Genomic DNA, 20,890 nt, shown 5'->3' on the forward strand with positions numbered 1-20,890 from the left:
ATGGGATCGCAATCAAACTATGGGAATTAGGATAGATGAAGAGCAACAAGAGAGAAGGAAATACAACTATATGAACTAAATTTTACATGGATAGAAAAAATAAATAAATAAAGTCGTACATTGCACAAATATCGAACTACTACTCACATTTAATCTAACAACTAAATGTGATTCATGATTGTATTAATTAATAGTACACTACACATGATTAGCAAGTTGATTAATTAAAGATTAAAATAATAAAAATAATAAATTTGCAAATTACTTCACAAAAGTTTGTAGTTAAACATTATTAGATCTCATTGAAACAAGCTTTCTTTATATTAATAGTATAGTAGTTACAGCCTTACAGGCACTCTTGCTATTTTACAATGATGTATAGAGGAAATGGAATAAAATTGCAAGCCATTTTCCTGGAGAAAAGGATGTATCTAACACATAGCCAAAACCTCCTAATCTAATAAAATATTGCCTCCTCAAACATAATAAAAAAAATACCACAAAACAGAAATACAATGACAGACAAGAAGAAACTAAAATTTCCTTCCCATTTATTTGGTAAGAGAACTTCTTACTTGCAGCAACAGCACAAGCTATATATCGAATAGGAAGACAGGCCGCCCGCCTTCTACATAATCTTTCTTAACAATACTGGATTGTGGAAGTCTGAAATCTTCCGGTGGATCAAAACGACCAATTGTATCCACAATTACTATAACCATTATAAAGGCTGCCACTCATATCTTGATGTTAACAGCAAGATAAAGATTATCACTGAATCAGGGTCATGTGAGTAGTCGTGTCATGCAGATGCCCATGTATCTTGACTCGAAATTCTTACAACGCCAAGATCTAACTTGTTTACATCGATAAAAGATATAAGGTCCAACCTTAATCTTGACACAACCGAGCTCGCCCAGGATTAAGAAGTGATTCTGACATCACCCATCCCTGCAGCAGATAATGTTTAACAGTCAACGTTCAATGCAATAGATATAGGGTCACAAGAATCACTTATTAGCACTTTTTTAAACCATTTAAACCCATTAACAAATTCTTTGGGATGATAAAAAGGGATGAGACACATTAGAATTTGCATACAAGTTCACTAACATCATCTTAAGGACATCAAGGAGACTAGTTTTCAGTAGATGGTGATACTCTATCCAATTTGGTAGCAACATATTCCTTTTTGGGTTGTAACAATTTAGTTTCCACATTGCTTTTCATGACAAGTTTTTGCTAGTCAACAAAATAGTTGATTCCATTCAATTTTACTTTGAAGCATTAACAATATCATCCATTCAATCTAATAACCAATAATTTATGTATTTACAACATAAAACCTCATCCCAACCTTAAAGAGCCAAAAATGAATCAAAATCCTTATGTATCAACTAAAGATAGAAGGATGAAGTATCCAACATTCCATTACAGCATTTTAATACCCCAATGTCGTTAAAACGACTCTTAATTTTGCTCCCACCTACACAGGAATCGGATGGCCAAATAAAAACAACCCTACCTCTTAATAACAAAGAGATTTTTCCAACCACCCTTTAATACCAAACATCATCGACAATTTCATATAAATAAGTGCTCATCATTTTATGAGCCATTTTAATATAGTCCACTATAATTCAAAAGCAAATAAATATACATCTTTGGCTCTATGAAGAATGAACGAAGGAAGGAAGAAGCATAAGAAAGCAAATTAATTTCACAAGTACATTTCTAGAGTGTTCAAAATACAAGAATCGGGTTTTTAAGTGTCATATCCACATGTGGCTGATTTATTCAAGACTCAATCAATTGCATTTTTGCGGATGCATATAATTCATTTAGCAGCAGACGTAAATCATGCCATAAAAGTCAGGTAATATAAATCTGTTCACTTTAACGAATACGTGAGATTAAATAGCAATTTATAGAAAGCCATCAACATAAAATCCTTAGAAGCATCAGGTTTTTATTTTATCTCATAAATAGGAGGCATAGTGCAAAAATATGGTTTCGGTCACGGTTGCGGTCATGGTCCGGATACGGAATGCGGCCTACATTTTGGTTGCGCTAAACTCAAAACCGTTACGATACGATCGCAAGTGATGCAGCCTTTTTTTTTTGCACTATCAGGTTCCTCCCTTGGCTACAAGATTTGCTGACACGCCAAATTTAAGGAAACTAAGAGTTCATAAAGCAGCCTTTAGAAGGCTGATAAGCCTCATTATTTGAAATTTCAGATCATCAATTAAGGGATGACATTCTATTACAACAACAACAACAACAACAATGTCTGAACCTTAAACCCCAAAAGGTATGACTTTCTACCGAGTGATTATTTTTCTCTGTGTCTAATAGAACAGTCTCTTGAAATGAGAAGCATAGTATGACAGAATCACATGTGATAAACCTAGAGATTTCAATGCAACAAAGCCTTCTCCAGCAAGGTTGAGTTTGAAGATCTAGCCAGAAGTTGGACTAATGAAGAGATTATATAATAAATTAACTTTTGCACCTCTTTGCTAAGCAGTGCATGAACATCGTAGCAATTGGGAGGACAAGAAAATTTTAGTGTACACAAACTAAAATCATCAATTGAAAAAATAAGGCGAAGGAATTTTCCAAAACCTTGAACAAACGTAATACAAGCATAAAAAGCATGTTCAAGTCTTTCAGACTTGGAATTGTTTCCTTACAAAAGCGGTGATCCCCCAAATCTGAAATTTTGTTTAATAGAATCAGAAAGTACAGAGTATTCAATTTGACACAACTACATGGTCTTACTCTTGAGTGAATTAGGTGATCAATCTTCTCTCTTAATACTAAGGTTGCTCTTCCTAGATATAGCCATTTTCAACGTAATTGCATGTATGTGACCAATATTCTGTACCCCACACACTGAAAACTATATCACATCAAAATAAAGTTGGAAAGTACCATTGTTGAAAATTTGCAATTAAACACATTTAGTATAGCACTTAAAGTTGATATCACCCAAAGTTAAATTGATTACTCCTGAAAAGTTTCTGCACTTGAAAAGCCTTGCATACAGAATACAAAGCCAGTAACAAGACCATAATGCAAAATAAATTCTTTGGCCTTTCCACATGTACAGTTCACCAAGAAAAAAATAGTAGTGGAAGTCTTGTACTAGTCTATATCTTCTATTCCTGGATACTGTAACCTTTTTTCTCAAAAATATGTACTGAGAAAACACATTTTTTAAAGCTATAAGTCTATCACCCCGGATATAGGAGCCAAGTAACCAAAATCCAGGCCCCTCCTAATCTTTACGGCTTTACCAATGATATTCAATTGTATTTTTTAACAACCCACCAAAACAAGTATAAGTAAACGAAAAAGACCTGATTAAGAAAATTTTAATGCCATAGAATGAGATACCTCTAACCCAAACCATGTACAGCAAAGATTCCATGATGATAATTATTGAAGTATAATAAACATGTTGCCTTCAAGTTACCTGTTCAGCAGCCTTATATTTGAACAGCCCATATGTAGATGAAACCATATTGCATGTATCAGCCACAAGACTCTCAATATTTGCAGGCATGGCTATAGAATTTAAGCTATCATGTTCATAATGCTTTCCAGAAGAGATCTGATTTTTGACTGAAGACTGAATAGAATGAAGAAGTACATGACTCTGCAAAAGTGAACTTCCAGAAAATCAGTTTAATTGCACCTGAAAAGTAGAAAAAATTCAAATAAATAAATAACTCTTAAAGTCACTTGCATGAAATGCCGCTTTTAAGATGTCTTCAGACTTTGCCTGATCTTTAAGCAATGCACACACTTTGTTCTTCAACGGATTGTATGTCACAATGTATCTCTCTCTCTGTGTACAAAAGCAATGGAGTCAGAGACAAATCAAAAGGAAATTGCAAAAACTAATGCATTCTGAAGCATGCTGTGACCCAAATTTGCAGTAACCAATTTCTAGCAACACAAACCTCAAAAAGGGGTTCTAAAGCAACATATAGACCTGGGTCCTGAAAAGCATCTTTGAATCTACAACCTGTCAAATTCAACAATGCAAGTTACCACTAAGAAGCAGATGATAACAGACAACAATTTTAAACTCTTAATCTCAACCTATGGGATCGGCTATATTATGAACCAAAACAAATTAAAGCGAGAGATCATTTGTAATACAAAAATATTTGATTTGCCCCCATCTAATACTAATCCACTGTTCAGAAAATCAATAAGAAAAATTATTCATCATATGCTCCTCCAAATTCCAATACTCCATGTACCCATGTCATCTTCACCCTAACTCTTTCTTTGTTAATCTTCTCAAAGCATGGTGCGAAACCAAGACGACATCATATCGTATCAACCAATCATAAAGGTTTTTAATGTAAAAAACTACATTTAAGGCTAATTCAATAGATGTCTTATGGTTGTGGTCGATGTTTGGCGCTACGACATGCGCATTATCCCTGTTAGTGCATCATTATTGCAATCGCGACCGAAATCATATATTGGCACAGCCTCAATGTTCCAGCCTTTTCCAATTTACAAACTATTATTTTCTTTGCACATGACCAAGCTAAGCTCACATTTCGTCTTACTCCAAGACCTTTTATTATATCTTCATTTAATATTAATCATTGAGGGTATGTGCTCCTGACCATCTCATTATGTGCTTCCCATCTACCATTACCATTATATGAAATGATCTATTTTAAAAGCCCATTACTTTGAACCATAAAGTAGTGTTGGGCTAATGGCATTCCCCACTAAAACTTTTTCTTTAATCATAGCAGCACACCTTCAATCCCACCTCTCCATTTAAGTAACCCCACTATACTTTACATCTTGATCAATATCTCCTTTATTGTAAACAATTGATCCAAGGAACTTGAAACATACACTAGGAAGGATCTCTTTCGTACTTAACTTTACACTACCTGATCATCCATGCAAAAAAGACATGCCACATGGCAAACTTTGTTTTACTCAAAATTAGTTCAAACCCTTTTGATTCTAATGTTTGCCTTCACATATCTAGCATAGTTTTGAACACGATGTCAACAGCAAACAACATGCACCGTGAAACTTAAATAGTTCATAAAAAATTGAATAAAGAATAAACATACCAAGTTGAATAGAGCTATCTTGTACCCAAGGAAAAGCAAATATGCTTTCTTTTGAATTTCCTTCTTTTAGAGAAGGAACTCGCCCTGCAAGGATTAATCCATTAAATACTATATCATTGACCAAAATGCTAAGAAACATAAATCACCAATTACTGAAATACCAGCAAGAGGTACTCAATTTGATTGTATGCTCCCAAAAAGATACCAAGTCATACCAGTTTCCAGAAAAGAGTCCACTGCCACAGAAAATCGAGCCCTGTTTAGTGTATGCAGTACAACAGACTTCACCTGTCAGACATTTTGCAGCAAGTATCAGCAAGATTGTAATTCTCAATAATGAATTTATGGTACAATGTTGAGCAAGAAAAATAAACAAACCTCTAAATAAGAGCTCATAACATAACCACAAGAAAGGAAGGCAAATGTTGTAAACAAGGATGGATTCTTTTTCGAAAGCATGATGCTTAGTCCAGTTCCCAACTTCACAACAAATGGAAGGCATCAGCTACAGATGAGTTGATTCAAGTAATAGCAAAACAAAGAATAATACTTTTTAAAGGAAACACACACAATTCAGAACGGAAATACATTACTGGATGCAACTGCAAACACAACCTTCATGTTAGATAATAACTTTTTTAAGTGGCAACTTCAAAGTTTTACACAAAGTAAAGCTAAAACAATCGTCAAAAAAAAACTGAGTAAGAGCAGTGCATGAAAGATGAAAAGAGATCAGAAAGTGGAATGCTACCTATGGTGAACTGGGAACAAAAGAGTTATGCAATTAATAAATACTAGTATTCATTAATTTATAAATTCTACCGTATTTCCATGAAATAAGAAGGGATAGCAGAAATTTAAGTATCGTTAAAATTATGATTTAATAGGAAGTTGGAAAATTAGTAAGTATAAAGGTAATAGATATTTGGTAAGGGTAAAGAGTAAGTTGGTAAGGGGGGAAAAAGAAAAAGAAGAGTTAGCAACAAGTCGCATAAAATTGTAGTGAAATCCTTTGATCTCTCAACATGAAAGCAGAAATAAAATGAAGAAAAGTATGCTACCCACAAAGTAACAAAAGGAAAATAAACAATTTATAAATAATAACAAATAATACTCCCTCCTATTCAGCTGAACTGTCCCATTTCCTTTTATGGTCAAGTCAGCTTAAATGTCCCATTTCTATTTTTGGCATGGATTTTTGACTATTATACCCTTAGTACTTTATCCTATTTTCAATTATACCCTTTATTACCCTTACTAATTTTCCCTCCCTTATGATTAATCAACATAATAAAATCTTAATTAATCCCACCCATTTACACTCCCTCCCTTTATAATCCTAAAACCCTACGTCCCTACCCATTCCCCATTTGATATTCTGCCGTTTTTCTTAATCCTCCATTGAAACCTTCACCTTCTTCCTTATCGTTCTTCTTGTTCTTCTCTGAAAACCCTACCCATTCCCCATTTGATATTCTGCCGTTTCTCTTAATCTTCCATTGAAAGCTTCACCTTCTTCCTTATCGTGTTTCTTGTTCTTCTCTGAAAACCCTAAAACATGGCAAACTCCAGTTCGCCATTAAAATCCCCCTGAAGAATCCTAACTCGAAAATCGACTCATCCATGAAAAACCCTAAGTCTCGTACTTCTTTACTTCTGAGAATCCCCAAATCTCCTTACAAATCGCCTTCTAAGATAGACTTTAAGGGGTTCGATGATGGAAACCCTAGATCTGGACTGAAATCGTTTGAGGAAGAGTCTTATGATTACAATGATGACTCAACTTCTGTTGAGACTGATCCTAAGTGGGGAAGAGAACTTGACTCTGAAGGTGAACCCATTTACACACCTGAGCCTGATATGTATCCTGATCGTGAATATTCTTCCATTGATGCTGTTTTTTCGAATACTGATTGTGAAGAAGAAGATTGGCTTGATAAGCTTGGTCCTTTCTCAAGTGAGTTTCTGTTTGTGTTGGTGCATGTTCATTTTGACTGATGATGATTTTTAAGTTAAACGTTTTTTTATGCATTTAATTTCATTGCTCTGTGATCTCAAAGTGAGAGCAGTTTTAGCCACCAAAAAATCGAACAAAGGGGGTTTGGATTGTTTTCCAACGTTTACTGCACAAAGATGTTCGATTTTATACTCAATGATTTCAAAAAAAAAAAGAAATTTACCTGAGAGTTCTAAAACAACCAATTTTTTTCATTAATGTATATTTGAATAAAAATGTTTCATTGAAAACAACATACAATGTTTGTTGTTTGCTTCTGAAACATCCCATGTTAAAGATCCCAAAAATATGTCCAAATTGAAAAGGAATTTACATTTGATTAATGAAGCTGTGCTGGTTATGCTTGTGTTTGATTCTGTGCTTCAGTGCTGTTGTTGCTTCTGTGCTGTTGTTGCTTTCTTCTGTGTCCCAAAAATTGTTGTTGGTTGCTGTTCTTTTGCTTAAACGAAGGTTGCTGTTGCAACTGTTGAAATTTGATGACTTTGGTTGTTGGTTACTTCTGACATTTCTACATTCAAATCCCCTTCTTCATATCCCCCTGCATACCCAATGACTTCCACAAGCTGATTCATTTTTTCATTACTTAGCTTTGTGAATAAATATTGAAGTGAATCCACAACCAATTGTTTGTCAATAGTGAGGTAATCTGGTAAAGTCCCTTCCCTAGCTGCCTTTGTTTTGTTCATGTGAGGAATGTGATAGTCAAACCCCCCCTGTTTTTTCATGACCTCTATCATACAAGCTTGTAAAGTTATGAAAACAAACCTTAAACATTGTGGACTCAGATTTTGAAATGCATTATTCACAGCCTTAAGCAACTCTTTAACATTGTAAGCTGATTTTGATATTGCAAAGCTTGAATTGATCTAAAAAAACCTAAATCTAGCACATTCATGTCAGGGGAATTTGGAGGTTGTTGCACTAATTGTATATTAAATCCATCTTTCATTGCCTCTTCTAAAAACCCTCTGTCATTGTGTGCTATATGAGGTTTAGCATTGTCTTGTTGAATGTAAATACGCTTGGATAATTCAGCAGGCCATTTTGCCCTAATTGTTGGCAGCACATTAGTGATAAGCATTTCTCTAATGTGCTCTTTTGTGATTGACTGTATTGGCTTAGTTTCCATCTCCCCCCTTTTCCTGTTCTTTGAGCTTCTTTTTGCTGGCTCCTGTGTAATAAATGGCCAAATGCCTATCTTTCCATCAAAAAAAACATCACCTTCAGTTGTAAATATAGGCTTTGTTACAGCACACATAAACATTATTTTTGGTATGAACCTTTTTGATTGACATTCTCTATGTGGTTCTACTTCACCCGGAGCTAGATAATAACTTTGTGTCTCTCGGGTTAGATAGAAATGTTTTTCATCTATGTGAACAACGTTAGTAAATGGCTTAAACTTGAATTGATCATTTTGTTCATTGTATTCACATTTAGATAATGCAAAGCTTAACCTGTGTAACTTGTTGTTTTCATTCAAAGCTGGTTTGATTGCGTTTGTGTGCCTTCTTATTACTTTGTTCCTCTTCCACCTACACACCGTTGATTGTGACACTTCCATTTGCTTTGCTACTGAATGCTGTGTACCCTTCAGTTCATATTTGATTGCCTTAAATTTTTCTTCATCAAACATTATTTTGTTTGCTGCTTCTTTCCCCCATCTCTTGCTGTTGAGGTTAATGATTGTGGTATTGGTTGTCATCTGCTTCTTGACATCATTCCACAATCGTGTAATTGTTTTCCTACAAACCTCAAACTCAATCGCAAGTGCGTTGATTGTGCCTAGCGCTGGTTTGCCCTTCTTATTTAATGCAGACAGTAGCTTCTGCATTATGCTTTCTCTTTGTTGTGTAGTTAATTGTTTTGTAGGAGCCATTGTTTTAGTTGATTGTGTAATAAATGAGCTTTGTCATTGTCTATTTATGCTTTCTGTTTTGTAATGTTATGATTGATTTTTTCTTCTTGTTGCACATTTCATTTTTGGCGCCATCTGCTTCTGTTTTCTGAAATTTTGGCTGTGTGCTTTGGGAATTTTCTTCAATTGTTGGCGGCAGTTTCTGAATATGTATTCAATTCCTTCTTTTTGGACATTTTCATTTTGAGTTTCAAAATAATGTGGGTACTGTGATGATATTTTCCATTTTGAAAAATTGGTTGTTTATAAATTGGAGGCTATTTAAGAAATTATTAATGCATTTTTTGGGTAATTTGGAAAATCTGAAGTCAATGATCGCAAAAAAATTCGCACTCACATGATCAGTAACGACTGCAACTACACCGAAGCTGTTGAAGAATTGAGAAGGCTCTCGGAGATACCGTAATTGATGTTTTTAATTTTTAGTACTCTTGACAAACTTATGTAATTTCCAAAAATTATTGTAAACGTAATTGTGGCGCAATTTAGGACTTAATTATGTAATTTAGGACTTAATTATGTAATTTAGGACTTAATTAAATTATCGATGTAATTGTGGCGCAAAAAAATTTCAAACTTTTGGTGCCAAAAAAAATCAGCTTTTAATTTGGTGGGAATCATTAATTCCTTAATCTTTACAATTAAAAACCCATAATACTACTCTCTCTCCTCTCTTAGGGTCCCATTTTGACTTTTCTTAAAATCCGTGAAAAGTCAAATGGGACATCTCACCTGAATAGGAGGGAGTAATATATAATTTAAAAAGAAAAAGAAAAAAAGAAAAAAAATGTGAGCTTGGAATGTGCATTCATCTATTTATAGGATATGAACCATAACTGCAAACTTGAAATGTGCATTTAATGTATTTATAACATAAAAAAAACATCTACAATTTCCTTTTACTCTCTTTGGTTGGCGTGAGGAAAAGAACACCAATTTTCTAATAGTTTGTTTGGTTCAGCCTTCAGCGTTACCTAATGTACTAACAAACCCCTATTAATTGAACATGCCATTTTGAGTAACTAACAAATTTATACAGCGAATTAGGTTATACTGATTTGGTTTCTCAAATATTAGAATAAAAAATGGCTCCTCCCCATTTAGTGCCTTGCTCAAAACCACAACATGACAACGCCTTCCTGCCACAAATCCATCGACCAAGCTACTACTTCTGTTCATCTATTCCAGACTTTTGGGTTACTAAGCCTCTCTCACGACTACAACTAAAAGTGTATGGTCTTGCCACAGCTAGTGTATGTTAGCTACAAAATGCCATTAGTCAAATCACTGCCTTCTCTCGTTACAGAGATTTAATTTGACTTAGTAGGATTCAATCATACAACCTCAAGATTCAAAACTTTCATCTTGGGATTTAAGGTTCAAGTTTTCAACCATCTAAAGCCAATTGATATTTGTATGCTATACACTTTAGCACAGTTCTCATCTTTATCGGGCCATAGAAGGGTGATTGTGGCGGTAATGAGGCCGAATGACATTCAAGTATGTGTGGTTGGTGGTCGACATGACATTCAACAAGTGTAGGGTGAATAAGAGGTGTAGAAAACAGTAGTGTTGAGGCAGTAGTGGGAGTAGTTGAATTTCTAGTAAGGATGGTCAATGGCATTGAGGTTCCCTGGTGACAACTATATATATTATACTCCAATAAAATCCAATGATATATTATTTATTTCTTCCCGTAATATAATACCGACCACTATATGTCGCCTTATTTAGGCCCTTAAGCATCGTGGGCTGCATGAGCTTGTGTGATTTGACAGCCTTATAACATGTTAGTTGTTTCCCTGATGCAATTTCATCCTCTTTCAGGCTCTAGTAGCCATAATGGTCCCAAGGGCAAATAATAGTGTGAAATTAATAAAGATTTCTTGACATGATCATTGATAAAAAATTTCTGATCCTTTTACTTGTACCCAATCTTTCGATAAGAGCCCAATTATATGAGGACTGAGGTACATTTAATGCATGATATATAAGTGTATATTGTATACAAAAATTGTTGTATGACGCGGTCTCAATGTGAGATGCGCCCCATGCATGGTTTTAATAAACCAACTAATACAAATTGTGAAAGTATGGACTGGCCGTCTCACTAGAGATGGTCTCTCTAAAGAGTAACTAAAGTGTAAAGTATTTACATATATACACATCCTGAGCTGTAAGGTAAAATTATTGTATTGTTTAAAGCAAAAATTAATAGAAGTCAAACAATTGCATACGCATAATCATAAAACTGTTTACTTAAGAACCAGAATCATCAAAAAAATGAACAATAGCACAAAGCATACCAGATCAGCAACATTGCCAACACATTCACCTTTGGCAGTGACATCTCCGATATTTTCCCCCTTTGCAAATGCTTTGTAAATTGGAGTACGAGTAGATGTTGACGTAACAGCACTAACATTCTATCAGGCAGCCAAGCAGATGAAGCAAGTTAGGCACACCATCAACAACAATCACAATTTCATACCCAAACATATTTAGGCCCAAAAACTACCAACATTATGACCACAAAGAAGAGGATACTGAAAATATTAACAAAGATAAACAAAGAGTGGTCCACATAACACACTTTGCACAGATAAGACAGAGAAGGCACAGGTATCATCCCCAACCTTCCAGGAGCACCAAAAGCCAATAGGTCTAAAGTGCAAAGTAAACAATCTAGCAATGTTAATCTACAAAATGCATCTTGCATGGTTGATAACTATGAGGATAGACTGAAAACAACTTGCGTGTTGGATAAATACAATGTCGCTGTAACCTTTTACAGATTTCCCTGGAAGAACTTCAGACAAATAATAAGCTCTTAATATTTAATCAGTATGACGTGGATACTTAATTGATTTGCCTCACAAGAGTGTAAAAAGAATCAATGAATACCTACCAAAGCCAGTAGCAGAATAGTGACTAGTGACTACTAAAAGCATACATGTTGATATAAATCCAACATAGCCATATAGGTATTTATATTAACAATTTATTGGTTATATATTTGGGAATTCAGTTTTGCAAATTAAGGTAAAATTTAGTATAATACATGAGTTGATAAGGTTTCTAAAAGATTCACAATTTAACATAAACAAGGATTCAAAGTTGCTATTCCTTTTACGAATATCAATTAAACACACTCACGCCTCACGCACACAATAGTTCAAATTTTCTTCCATTTATACATCACACGTAATACAAATTTATATTTACACAGAGATGGTTCAAGGACTGAGCACATAAGGGCCTACGGAATGAAGGTCTCTAAGTTTTTTTTTTAAGTGAAAGGTCTCTAAGTTTTATCTAGGTACTTATTGTTGTAACATGTGACCAATTACGCATCTTTGGGGAGTCTTAACGCATCACGTGGTGGGTAAGGATAAAGGTACTTCTTTTAAAGCAGTCTTCTGACAAGATAATGCTTGTAAAAATATATCCTTCCACGAAAGAATCACATTTCTTCCCAAATTTTAACTATCTTCACTCCCTTATTCAAATTCATATAACCTTACGTATGTAATTATTATCATGTAGTTTGACTTTGACATTTGACAATGTATGTCATTGATTTAAAAAATTCCACCTTAAAACGATTTACAAAAGTAATTTTTTTTAAATTACCCTTTTGAGCTTTAAATAGGTCCCAATTGAATAAATTGTACAAGGCACCAAATTTTTAAATCTGATACTTCTCCACCAAAATTTTTAAAAAGGTGGTTTTTCTCGGTCATCAAATACTATAGAAGGAAATTCTCACAAATTTTTCCTTCATATAATAAGCGGTTTGCATATATCTTCTTTATCATGCCTTTTGGAAGCTCTATAATACTCTTTAAAACTCAATAACGTAATACAATTAGGAGTTCAATTGATAAATAATTCAAGTATGTGTGTTAACAACAACGCCAAATTTGAACACATGAAGCATTCAAAGCACAAAAACCATGGTTGGAAATACCAACCATACCAAGAGAACAAGCCAATAAGCAAGATAAATGTAATTCCTAGTGATGTGCTGAGTAGAAATCTAACCTTAACAACATTGGCAGCACAAGCCAATGGAAGAAACAAGTTTGGCATAGCTGCAGTCGCCAGTTCAACCCCAGCACCCAGTTCCATCAATAAATCACCAGCAAATCTAAGCTAAAAGGAAAAATAGATAACAAGAGTGCAATGAATATCAAAGTCAAATTTCTATACATTAACACTTATAAAGAAGGAGAGATACCTACTTGTTTCAAATCATAGTCAAACTTTTTTCCTTGTCGAGAAAAGAGCATTTTTCCAACCCGGCCAGCACCATCCTACATACAATACTTAAATCAACAAGATTTCCACAATTCTGAAAGAAAAACTCCAAGAGTACATGGCCCATATTTAGAAGGCTACACAAAATGATAATAATAATAATAATAATAATAATAATAATAATAATAATAATAATAATAATAGTAATAGTAATCATAATAATAATAATAATAATAAAGAAGCAGGCATACTTCAAAGAAATAACTAATTTAAATAAAAGAAAACCTTATATTTTCAATTATACACAATACTCCAGTGAGATTAACAATAATAATGCTGCTCAGATGACCAATCATTGTCTAACCTCACATTTCACAAAAGCTTCCCTCTCCGCGTTCTTAAATTATATTCAAAGGTTCCAATTATTTTTTAGTAAATTCGAATGTTGCAAACAATATATTCTAGCCACTAGGACAAATGTGAAGAGTTTGACAATGCATCTTTTCATAACATAAGACAAGTTTGTGCTTGTGCTATGATGCTGAAAAATTCTTTAGGTTATTGATAAATTAAGTTCAGTTAAGATCTTTTTCAATTCTCAAATCTTAGCATCTTCACTAAACAAATGTGACCCGTATTATAATAAATCTTTAGTCAATATTAGGCTTCACTTAATGAAAAACTTTGGGGTGGTTAGGTATGGAAGGAAATGAAGTAAAATTTCAGAATACCTTAGCATAGTGGAATGGATTTGAGTCAGCTAAAAGCCTAAAACTTATGGGACGTATACCATATCAGTTGTGTGAACAACTAATAAGAGTTTTGGTTTATAGATGAAATTGACTCTCACCTAATTGACTAGTCTTTGGGCTCGAATTCTCCCGTTTGATCAAGAACATTAGTCTCAAAGAAAACTTAAAGTGGTAGCCGGCAAAGTGGTGGTCGAGGTTAAATAGTCATGATAGAGGGTTGAATGATATGGATTTTGAGTCCACGAGAAGATATGGGACTTTTCCATATTGGTTGTGTGGGCAACTAGTGAGAGGTTTATAGATCATACAAGTTCTCAATGAGTTCTCCTGTTTGATCTATTACACTTAGGTATGAAGTTACTTGAAGACCAGGCAAGCAAAAGGATGATTGGCACTCAGTTCCTCGCAAAATTACTAATAACACTATTAGTACAGCTACATCAGAATTATCCTAATTGAATTTGAAGTCGAATTATTGAATGATGATTTTCTGGTAGGTTTCTACATCTTTTGAATTAATTTTAAGTAGATTAGGACAACCAGTTATTTTAGTTTATTCAATTCTTTTAGGTATCCTATTTTGTTTACAAAAGTTTTGGGTTTTTTTGTTGATTTTTGAAATAGAGACTTTTCATAATCATTATACAACTTACTAATACAAGTGTAGAACTAGGTAGCAAACATTTTAGATATGCTACAAAAATCAAAGTATATCAATCAAAGTAATTCAGAGATCTCATACAATCACATCTTCGACATTAGCATGTAAAATTGAGATCAAAACCGTAGATTAGGCAATTGGCGTAGAGCCCACCAGTTTGATCCTATATGAGATAACAAGACCCTGTATAGAGAAAAGTACTATGGTCCATGTTGTTCGCTACAGAAATCATATTATTGGACAGAAATAGAGATACGGTCAATCTCATTAAGACAAAGCATACGGACTGTCGTTTTGGCATAAAGCATCTAAGCAGGGATGTTGTGAACATTGCTACCTAAAACAGTATTTTGTACAGCAGATGAGAATGGAGTCAATGAACACAACCTAGATTGACCCGGGAACAATTAGGTACGAGTTACATTATGAATAGAAAATAATTTCTTTTCTTTAAAGCTTTGTTTTTAAGATAGAATTTTCAATTTTCTAGGATTATCGCTTGATTTTCTTCCTTCTCTTTCCTTTAATTGGTGAATGGAGGCCAATATACCTTAACAAAATTGGTTAAGAGTCTGTTAGTTTTATTTCCTCGTAAAAAAATTGCAACCAAGTCAAAACTATAGATTCACAAACTCAGCAAGATTAAAATATTAAATTAGCATGATAGAGAAAAAAATAAAGCTTTTACAAAACCATAAAGGTAGAACCGTAGAAGCACAAGAAAACTGAATTTAAAGAAAGTAACAAACTTCAAATTCATTTTGTTAGGTTGGTTCTACCTTAAGGATCCAATTCATAGCTACAGCACCAGGGGCGGCTCTGTTTCTAGATACTCCCACGGAAGTCAATAGTGTTTGTGTTGTGAAGACACCTATAGCTCCACCAAAGAAGTGCTACAAGGAATATAAGAAAGGCAAGCAACATATAAGTTTTTCCAGTATCTATTCAAATTTTTGCAGTTAAACAGAACTATACATAAGCACTGGTGAAAGAATAAGCAAAATTCACCGAAGACTCTCAAATGATGAATAAGTTATAACTGCCAGTCTTGAAGCATTCCCAATGGAGCTTGTATTATTCTTGGAATAGGAATTGTAGGTGGACTCAATTAAATACTTTCTCTTATATAAAGTGTGGGACTAATGGATAACATGTGAACAACAAGGTGTCTCCTCCCAACCTTTCTAAACAAAGAGTAAAGAATGGTAGCTATTACCTGGTTGAACTTCAAACGTAGAGCTAAAATGTAGCTGATGCGACTATTGACGGGAATTAAATTGTGTAAAATGGGACCAAGGGAGTTTCAATGGAGAATCCCATCAAGGAAATGTTGTGGCAAGCAAAATGGAGGTGTTATGTAATGTGACATTTAAAGTGAGTCTTGGAAATGCAAAATTTAACACTCGACAGAAACCTCCAAGTTCAATTAAGACCAAAATTTTTTTTATCTAACTTTGTGATTTTACCTTTAATGCCCTAAATGTCATGTATGGTACATATGAAGGTGAGACGCTATCAGGAAAGCCTTCTGGAACAACATAAGATCGTATAAATGACATTAATTCCTGCAAAAGAAAAAGATAAAATGAATTCCCCAGATAGAAACATGAATAGACCAAATGCAGTCAAAAAATACATAACTACACATGGAAATACATAGAAGTTATTCAGCGCCGTTAATGGAGAGGCTCGACTAATCAATTTCCATAAGCCATGGCCAACTAATACATAATATCCTCCCTTTTCTCTTATAGCTACATTTTCCTAACAAAAAAAAAACTCTCACATGAAAGGGAGAATTGTAGTTACGGAAAAGAAAACGGAGGTAGTAAGTTGAAATAAAAAGAGTTAGAAAAATGTACTTTATCCTACATTGATTGTTGAACAAACATTAAATACATATCCCTAGAAGGTCATGAGTCATGACAAGAGCAAAAGGCAGCAAACTGAAAAAGATAGCATCTTACAAAATGACAGTAAACTGAAAAATGTACTTTCAAATAACAATTTTATATACATCATGCGACATTCCAATAGAATATTCAACATGTATTTAATCAAATTGGAGGAGATTGCTAAATAAATCTAATCAGCATAACTTGCATGTTGTAAGCAAATAATTTTCAATCCTTAGTTCACTCAAATACTAACACAAAAAAGAAAACAAAAATAATAAACAAACCCATTTAAACGATTCATACTTCATCTCGACAGCTCTGTTACTTACATCATGAAATTTGACTAAAAATTCAAATTTAAAAGTGCAAGTGCAGAACAACACCCAAAATAAAAGTCCATTAAAAAGGAACATACATCAACGGGAGCGAGAGGAGTCTGCAAAGAAACAGAACGTATAGATCCTTTCTTAATATTACCAAAAGAATCATTCTCAGCGATATACTTCCAACGCCGACCATCAATCTCCTCACAGCAAATCAATCGCAAACTAGAATCAATAAACTCATCTTCCACAAGCCCTAACCTCAAGTTCTTACTCTCCGGCATTGTCGGAGGAATCACCGGCATTGACGGAGGACCCGAAGCTAAATTAGCACTGATTCGAATCGTCTCTCTCACCAAAACACGAGCATCTTGCGAAGAGGTCGTCAGTGTTTGCGCCGGGGACGATGATCGTCGAAGCTTCATCGGAGGCATTGAAAATGTCGATGTTGAAGGAGAGAGAAAGTGGTCTGTGTCGAAGGAGAGAGAAAGTGAGAGACAATGACAGAAAGTGTAACAGAGAATTTTTAAGAGAGAGAAAGAAAGGAAAATGGGGTTTATTTATGGACGGTGTTTTGTGGGTGTGTAAATGAATGGGCCCACTTGATTTGTTAAGTAGTTTCTGCGACACGTGAGATTAGGCCCGCTTTATTTTATGTTCATCTTCAATATTTATTCTCTTGGTTGGGAAATTGGTAGTTTGGCACTTGCAAGGATTTAAAGTTGTGTTGGATTACAACTTGACAAGTCACCGTACTCCAAAAATTGTTATATTGTAGGAGTATATTGTATATTGTATATTGTATATTGTATATTGTACATAAATTATATAAAAGTGTGATCAAATAAATTATGTGGATAATGTTGATGAAGAATTGAATTGTATAAATGAGAATAAAAAAAAATTATTTTAAATAATCTCATTTAATGTCAATTTGCTATGAATATTTCCTACTATTAATTATTTCTAAATAATATAACATTTATATCTTTTTGCTGACAGTACTCCTGGCTACATTTTGAGCGGCTACTATAAGTACCTATTTTTCGTTATACTCATTTATTCTTCTTTACACTCATTTATTCTTCCTTATTATGCTTTTTCGTTAGTCTACCCACTCCTATTAGTGGTGGATACCTAAAGTAACCTGTTAAAATATAGCAAATGTGCTATCAGCAAAAAATATACAAATGTTGAATTATTTTAAAAAATCAATAGCAAATGGGCAATAGGTGTGATTATCCAAGACAAATTTTCCTAAATAAGTGATAAAAATATTAATATAAATCGAAATTATAGTAAAGTAAAAATGACGAACTAAAAAAAGTGTGACAATCTCTTAAGAACAAAAGGATTATTATTTTATATAATGGGTACAAATTTAATAGTTCATTATATTGATGACAATATAGGTGGGGATAAGATGGTTTTTAAAGTCTCATACTTCCTCAGTTTCATTTTAGTCGCTACATTTGCATGAGCACGGGAATTAAGAAGAGTGATTGACCTACACTGTAGATGATTGTTTACTTTATAGAGTATTGTATTTTATTATTGTTAATTAAAAAAGAAAAAGAAAAATAGGTTGTTAGGTTACTTTATAGAGTATAGTATAGTATTTTATTATAGAGTATAGAGTATAGAGTAGGATAAAAATAAGGGTAGGTAGAACTTTAAATGATTGTTTTATTACTAAAAACGGAAATGTAGCAAGTAATATAAAATTATCAAAAATAAAAAATATAACGGGTATTATAGAACGGAGAAAATATATGATATTATAGGTTTTATATTTTACATTTTAAAGCAAATAAGAATATTAAATTTAAAAAAGGCGGATATGATTGTGTTTGAGTCGTTGCGAGAAAAAGCATGGGTAATGTCATATAGATCATATTGCTGCTATGCCTTGTGAGACAAAAGTCCCTTTGGCATGTTGAATTAGCATGTCGATTCGAGCCATATTGTCAATCGGTTTATTAATTTTGGTTTTTATTTTACTTTTTAGTTAATTAATTTGTAAGATAACAAGTCTGAAAATCCATTACAATATTGCGTATCATTCCGATCCATGCCCTCAAATAGTACTAATGTGATATTTACTTTTTTTTATCCTTTAAATTCACTAAATTGTAAAAGCTTTCTATTTCAGAAGTAAAGATAGATTATTCGATACCGAAAATAATACGCTAATAACTTAACTTTATGATGACATCAATGTGAGTTGGAATTACATAACAAATCACAAACATGGTTGCATATTATTTATCCTTTTGGCAAATTTTTAGAATTTCTTTTTGTTTTTTATTTACAAGTTTATGTTGTAGGTTTGAATTTCAAGTTATAGATTAAAGTATATTTTGCCGGGTCGGGCCGGGTTGAAAAAGGCCCATTGATACGGTTCGGGTCGGGCCACAGTGCAGGCCTATGTTATTGCGGGTCAGAGAAAATATGGGTTGGATGAGTCCAATATTTCGTTTTTTTTTGTGTGATTTTTGAGTTTGTCGGGTTTGGTATTGGGATTACGATTGGTCTGACTATTGGTTATTATCTGTTCATCTACTTTCAGAAATCTGATGTTCAGGTATGTTTGTTTCAACTTAGTTTTCTTCAACTTAGCTTTTAATTTATGGGTCAAATCAGCAATATACGGAATTTTTGGTAGTTTTGAATTTTGATGGAACAGTAAATGGGTTTTGTTATTCAAGTAATTTGGAATATTTTATATCGTCTTTTGTAATAATGTTGCCTACTTCTCCTCTTGCTAGCGATGTGTAATGTTGTTGGTGTATTTGTTTGTTTAGAAAATTAGGTTTGAGATCGTTATGGAAAGGACAAAGATATTAGATTGTAAATATTATTATTTATACATAATTAAAAACATAAATTACAAATAATTGAAATAAACAAATACAATTGTTACATATTATACATAATTTAAAACACAAATTACAAATAATTGAAATAAACAAATACAATTGTTACATATTTTGGTACCCAAACCCTCACTTTTTCGGGCCGGCGGGCCAAACACCAATCCCAAATCCGCCCCAAAAAAATTCGGGCCACTTATTTTCTGCCTCACTTTTTCGGGCCGGGCCGCCCATGATCAGGTCTAGGAGATATAGAGGAGAATCGAACTCAAAAACTTATCTAAAGTAACTAATACTTGCTCCAACTGAGATGTGTTGGAATGGTATGTCCGAAATCGATGAATTAAAGATGATGTGCACACTTTATTATTCATTAAAGCTCTTCTTTCCATTGTCATATGGTTTTAGGATAATATCTCTTTTGCTTATGAAGTGTGTGCATCACTGCATGCCATATTTTCCCAACATTGACAATAAGTCTGACTCAATTTAAGATGGTATATGAGTCAAAAGTTGATTAATAAACTAAATGGTAAGTCCGAATAGAATCGCGTTCATACTCTAACTAATTACTCCCACATGCAAACTTAACGGAGGTTCGTATGTAAAAGGGGTGTTGAGGCGATTTGTCTAACATTGATAAATTAAAAAATTGTGCACACTTTATAAGTCATGAATAATGGAGTTCTTCCTCCTATTGTCATTTGGTATTACGGTGGTATCTCCTTAACTTATGAAATGTGTGCACTTGGTATTTTCTCTACTATATGCTAGTATTGACAATCCAACTCGGTTTAACAAGATAAGATCCAATTCTCAATATTAATTTGATCTAATGTAAGTAGGTTTATAGAAGACAACAAAACAATAAACTTTAACAACCCGTCTTGTATGAGACCGTGTTACTGTGTGACAGGTCCATATAAGAGGTTCATCAGTAAAAAAATCATTTAAAAAATAATAAAAATTGAGTTCGCCTTGTACAAGAAGCGGTTTTTAATAGTAGGTTTATAGGAGACGTATAATGAAAATTGAAAATTAAATTCACCTTATACAAGAAGCAGT

At 33.6% G+C, this 20,890-nt stretch overlaps 1 protein-coding gene across 1 annotated transcript; it reads right to left on the reverse strand.

Annotated features, from left to right (window-relative positions):
* Positions 1–302: 302 nt before the first annotated feature.
* On the reverse strand, positions 303–17,505 carry LOC130820130 (protein root UVB sensitive 6-like). Its single transcript, XM_057685384.1, has 13 exons — positions 17,045–17,505; positions 16,198–16,296; positions 15,511–15,624; positions 13,303–13,374; positions 13,103–13,213; positions 11,365–11,484; positions 5,502–5,603; positions 5,339–5,411; positions 5,124–5,207; positions 3,972–4,036; positions 3,755–3,856; positions 3,482–3,664; positions 303–951 (listed from the first exon to the last, which is right to left on the reverse strand). The coding sequence occupies exons 1-13, from the start codon at positions 17,384–17,386 to the stop codon at positions 892–894; spliced, it is 1,527 nt and encodes a 508-aa protein (XP_057541367.1). The 5' UTR covers positions 17,387–17,505; the 3' UTR covers positions 303–891.
* Between the last annotated feature and the right edge of the window lie 3,385 nt (positions 17,506–20,890).

Source organism: Amaranthus tricolor, chromosome 8 (genome assembly GCF_026212465.1).
Source record: "Amaranthus tricolor cultivar Red isolate AtriRed21 chromosome 8, ASM2621246v1, whole genome shotgun sequence".
Classification (NCBI taxonomy): Eukaryota; Viridiplantae; Streptophyta; class Magnoliopsida; order Caryophyllales; family Amaranthaceae; genus Amaranthus; species Amaranthus tricolor.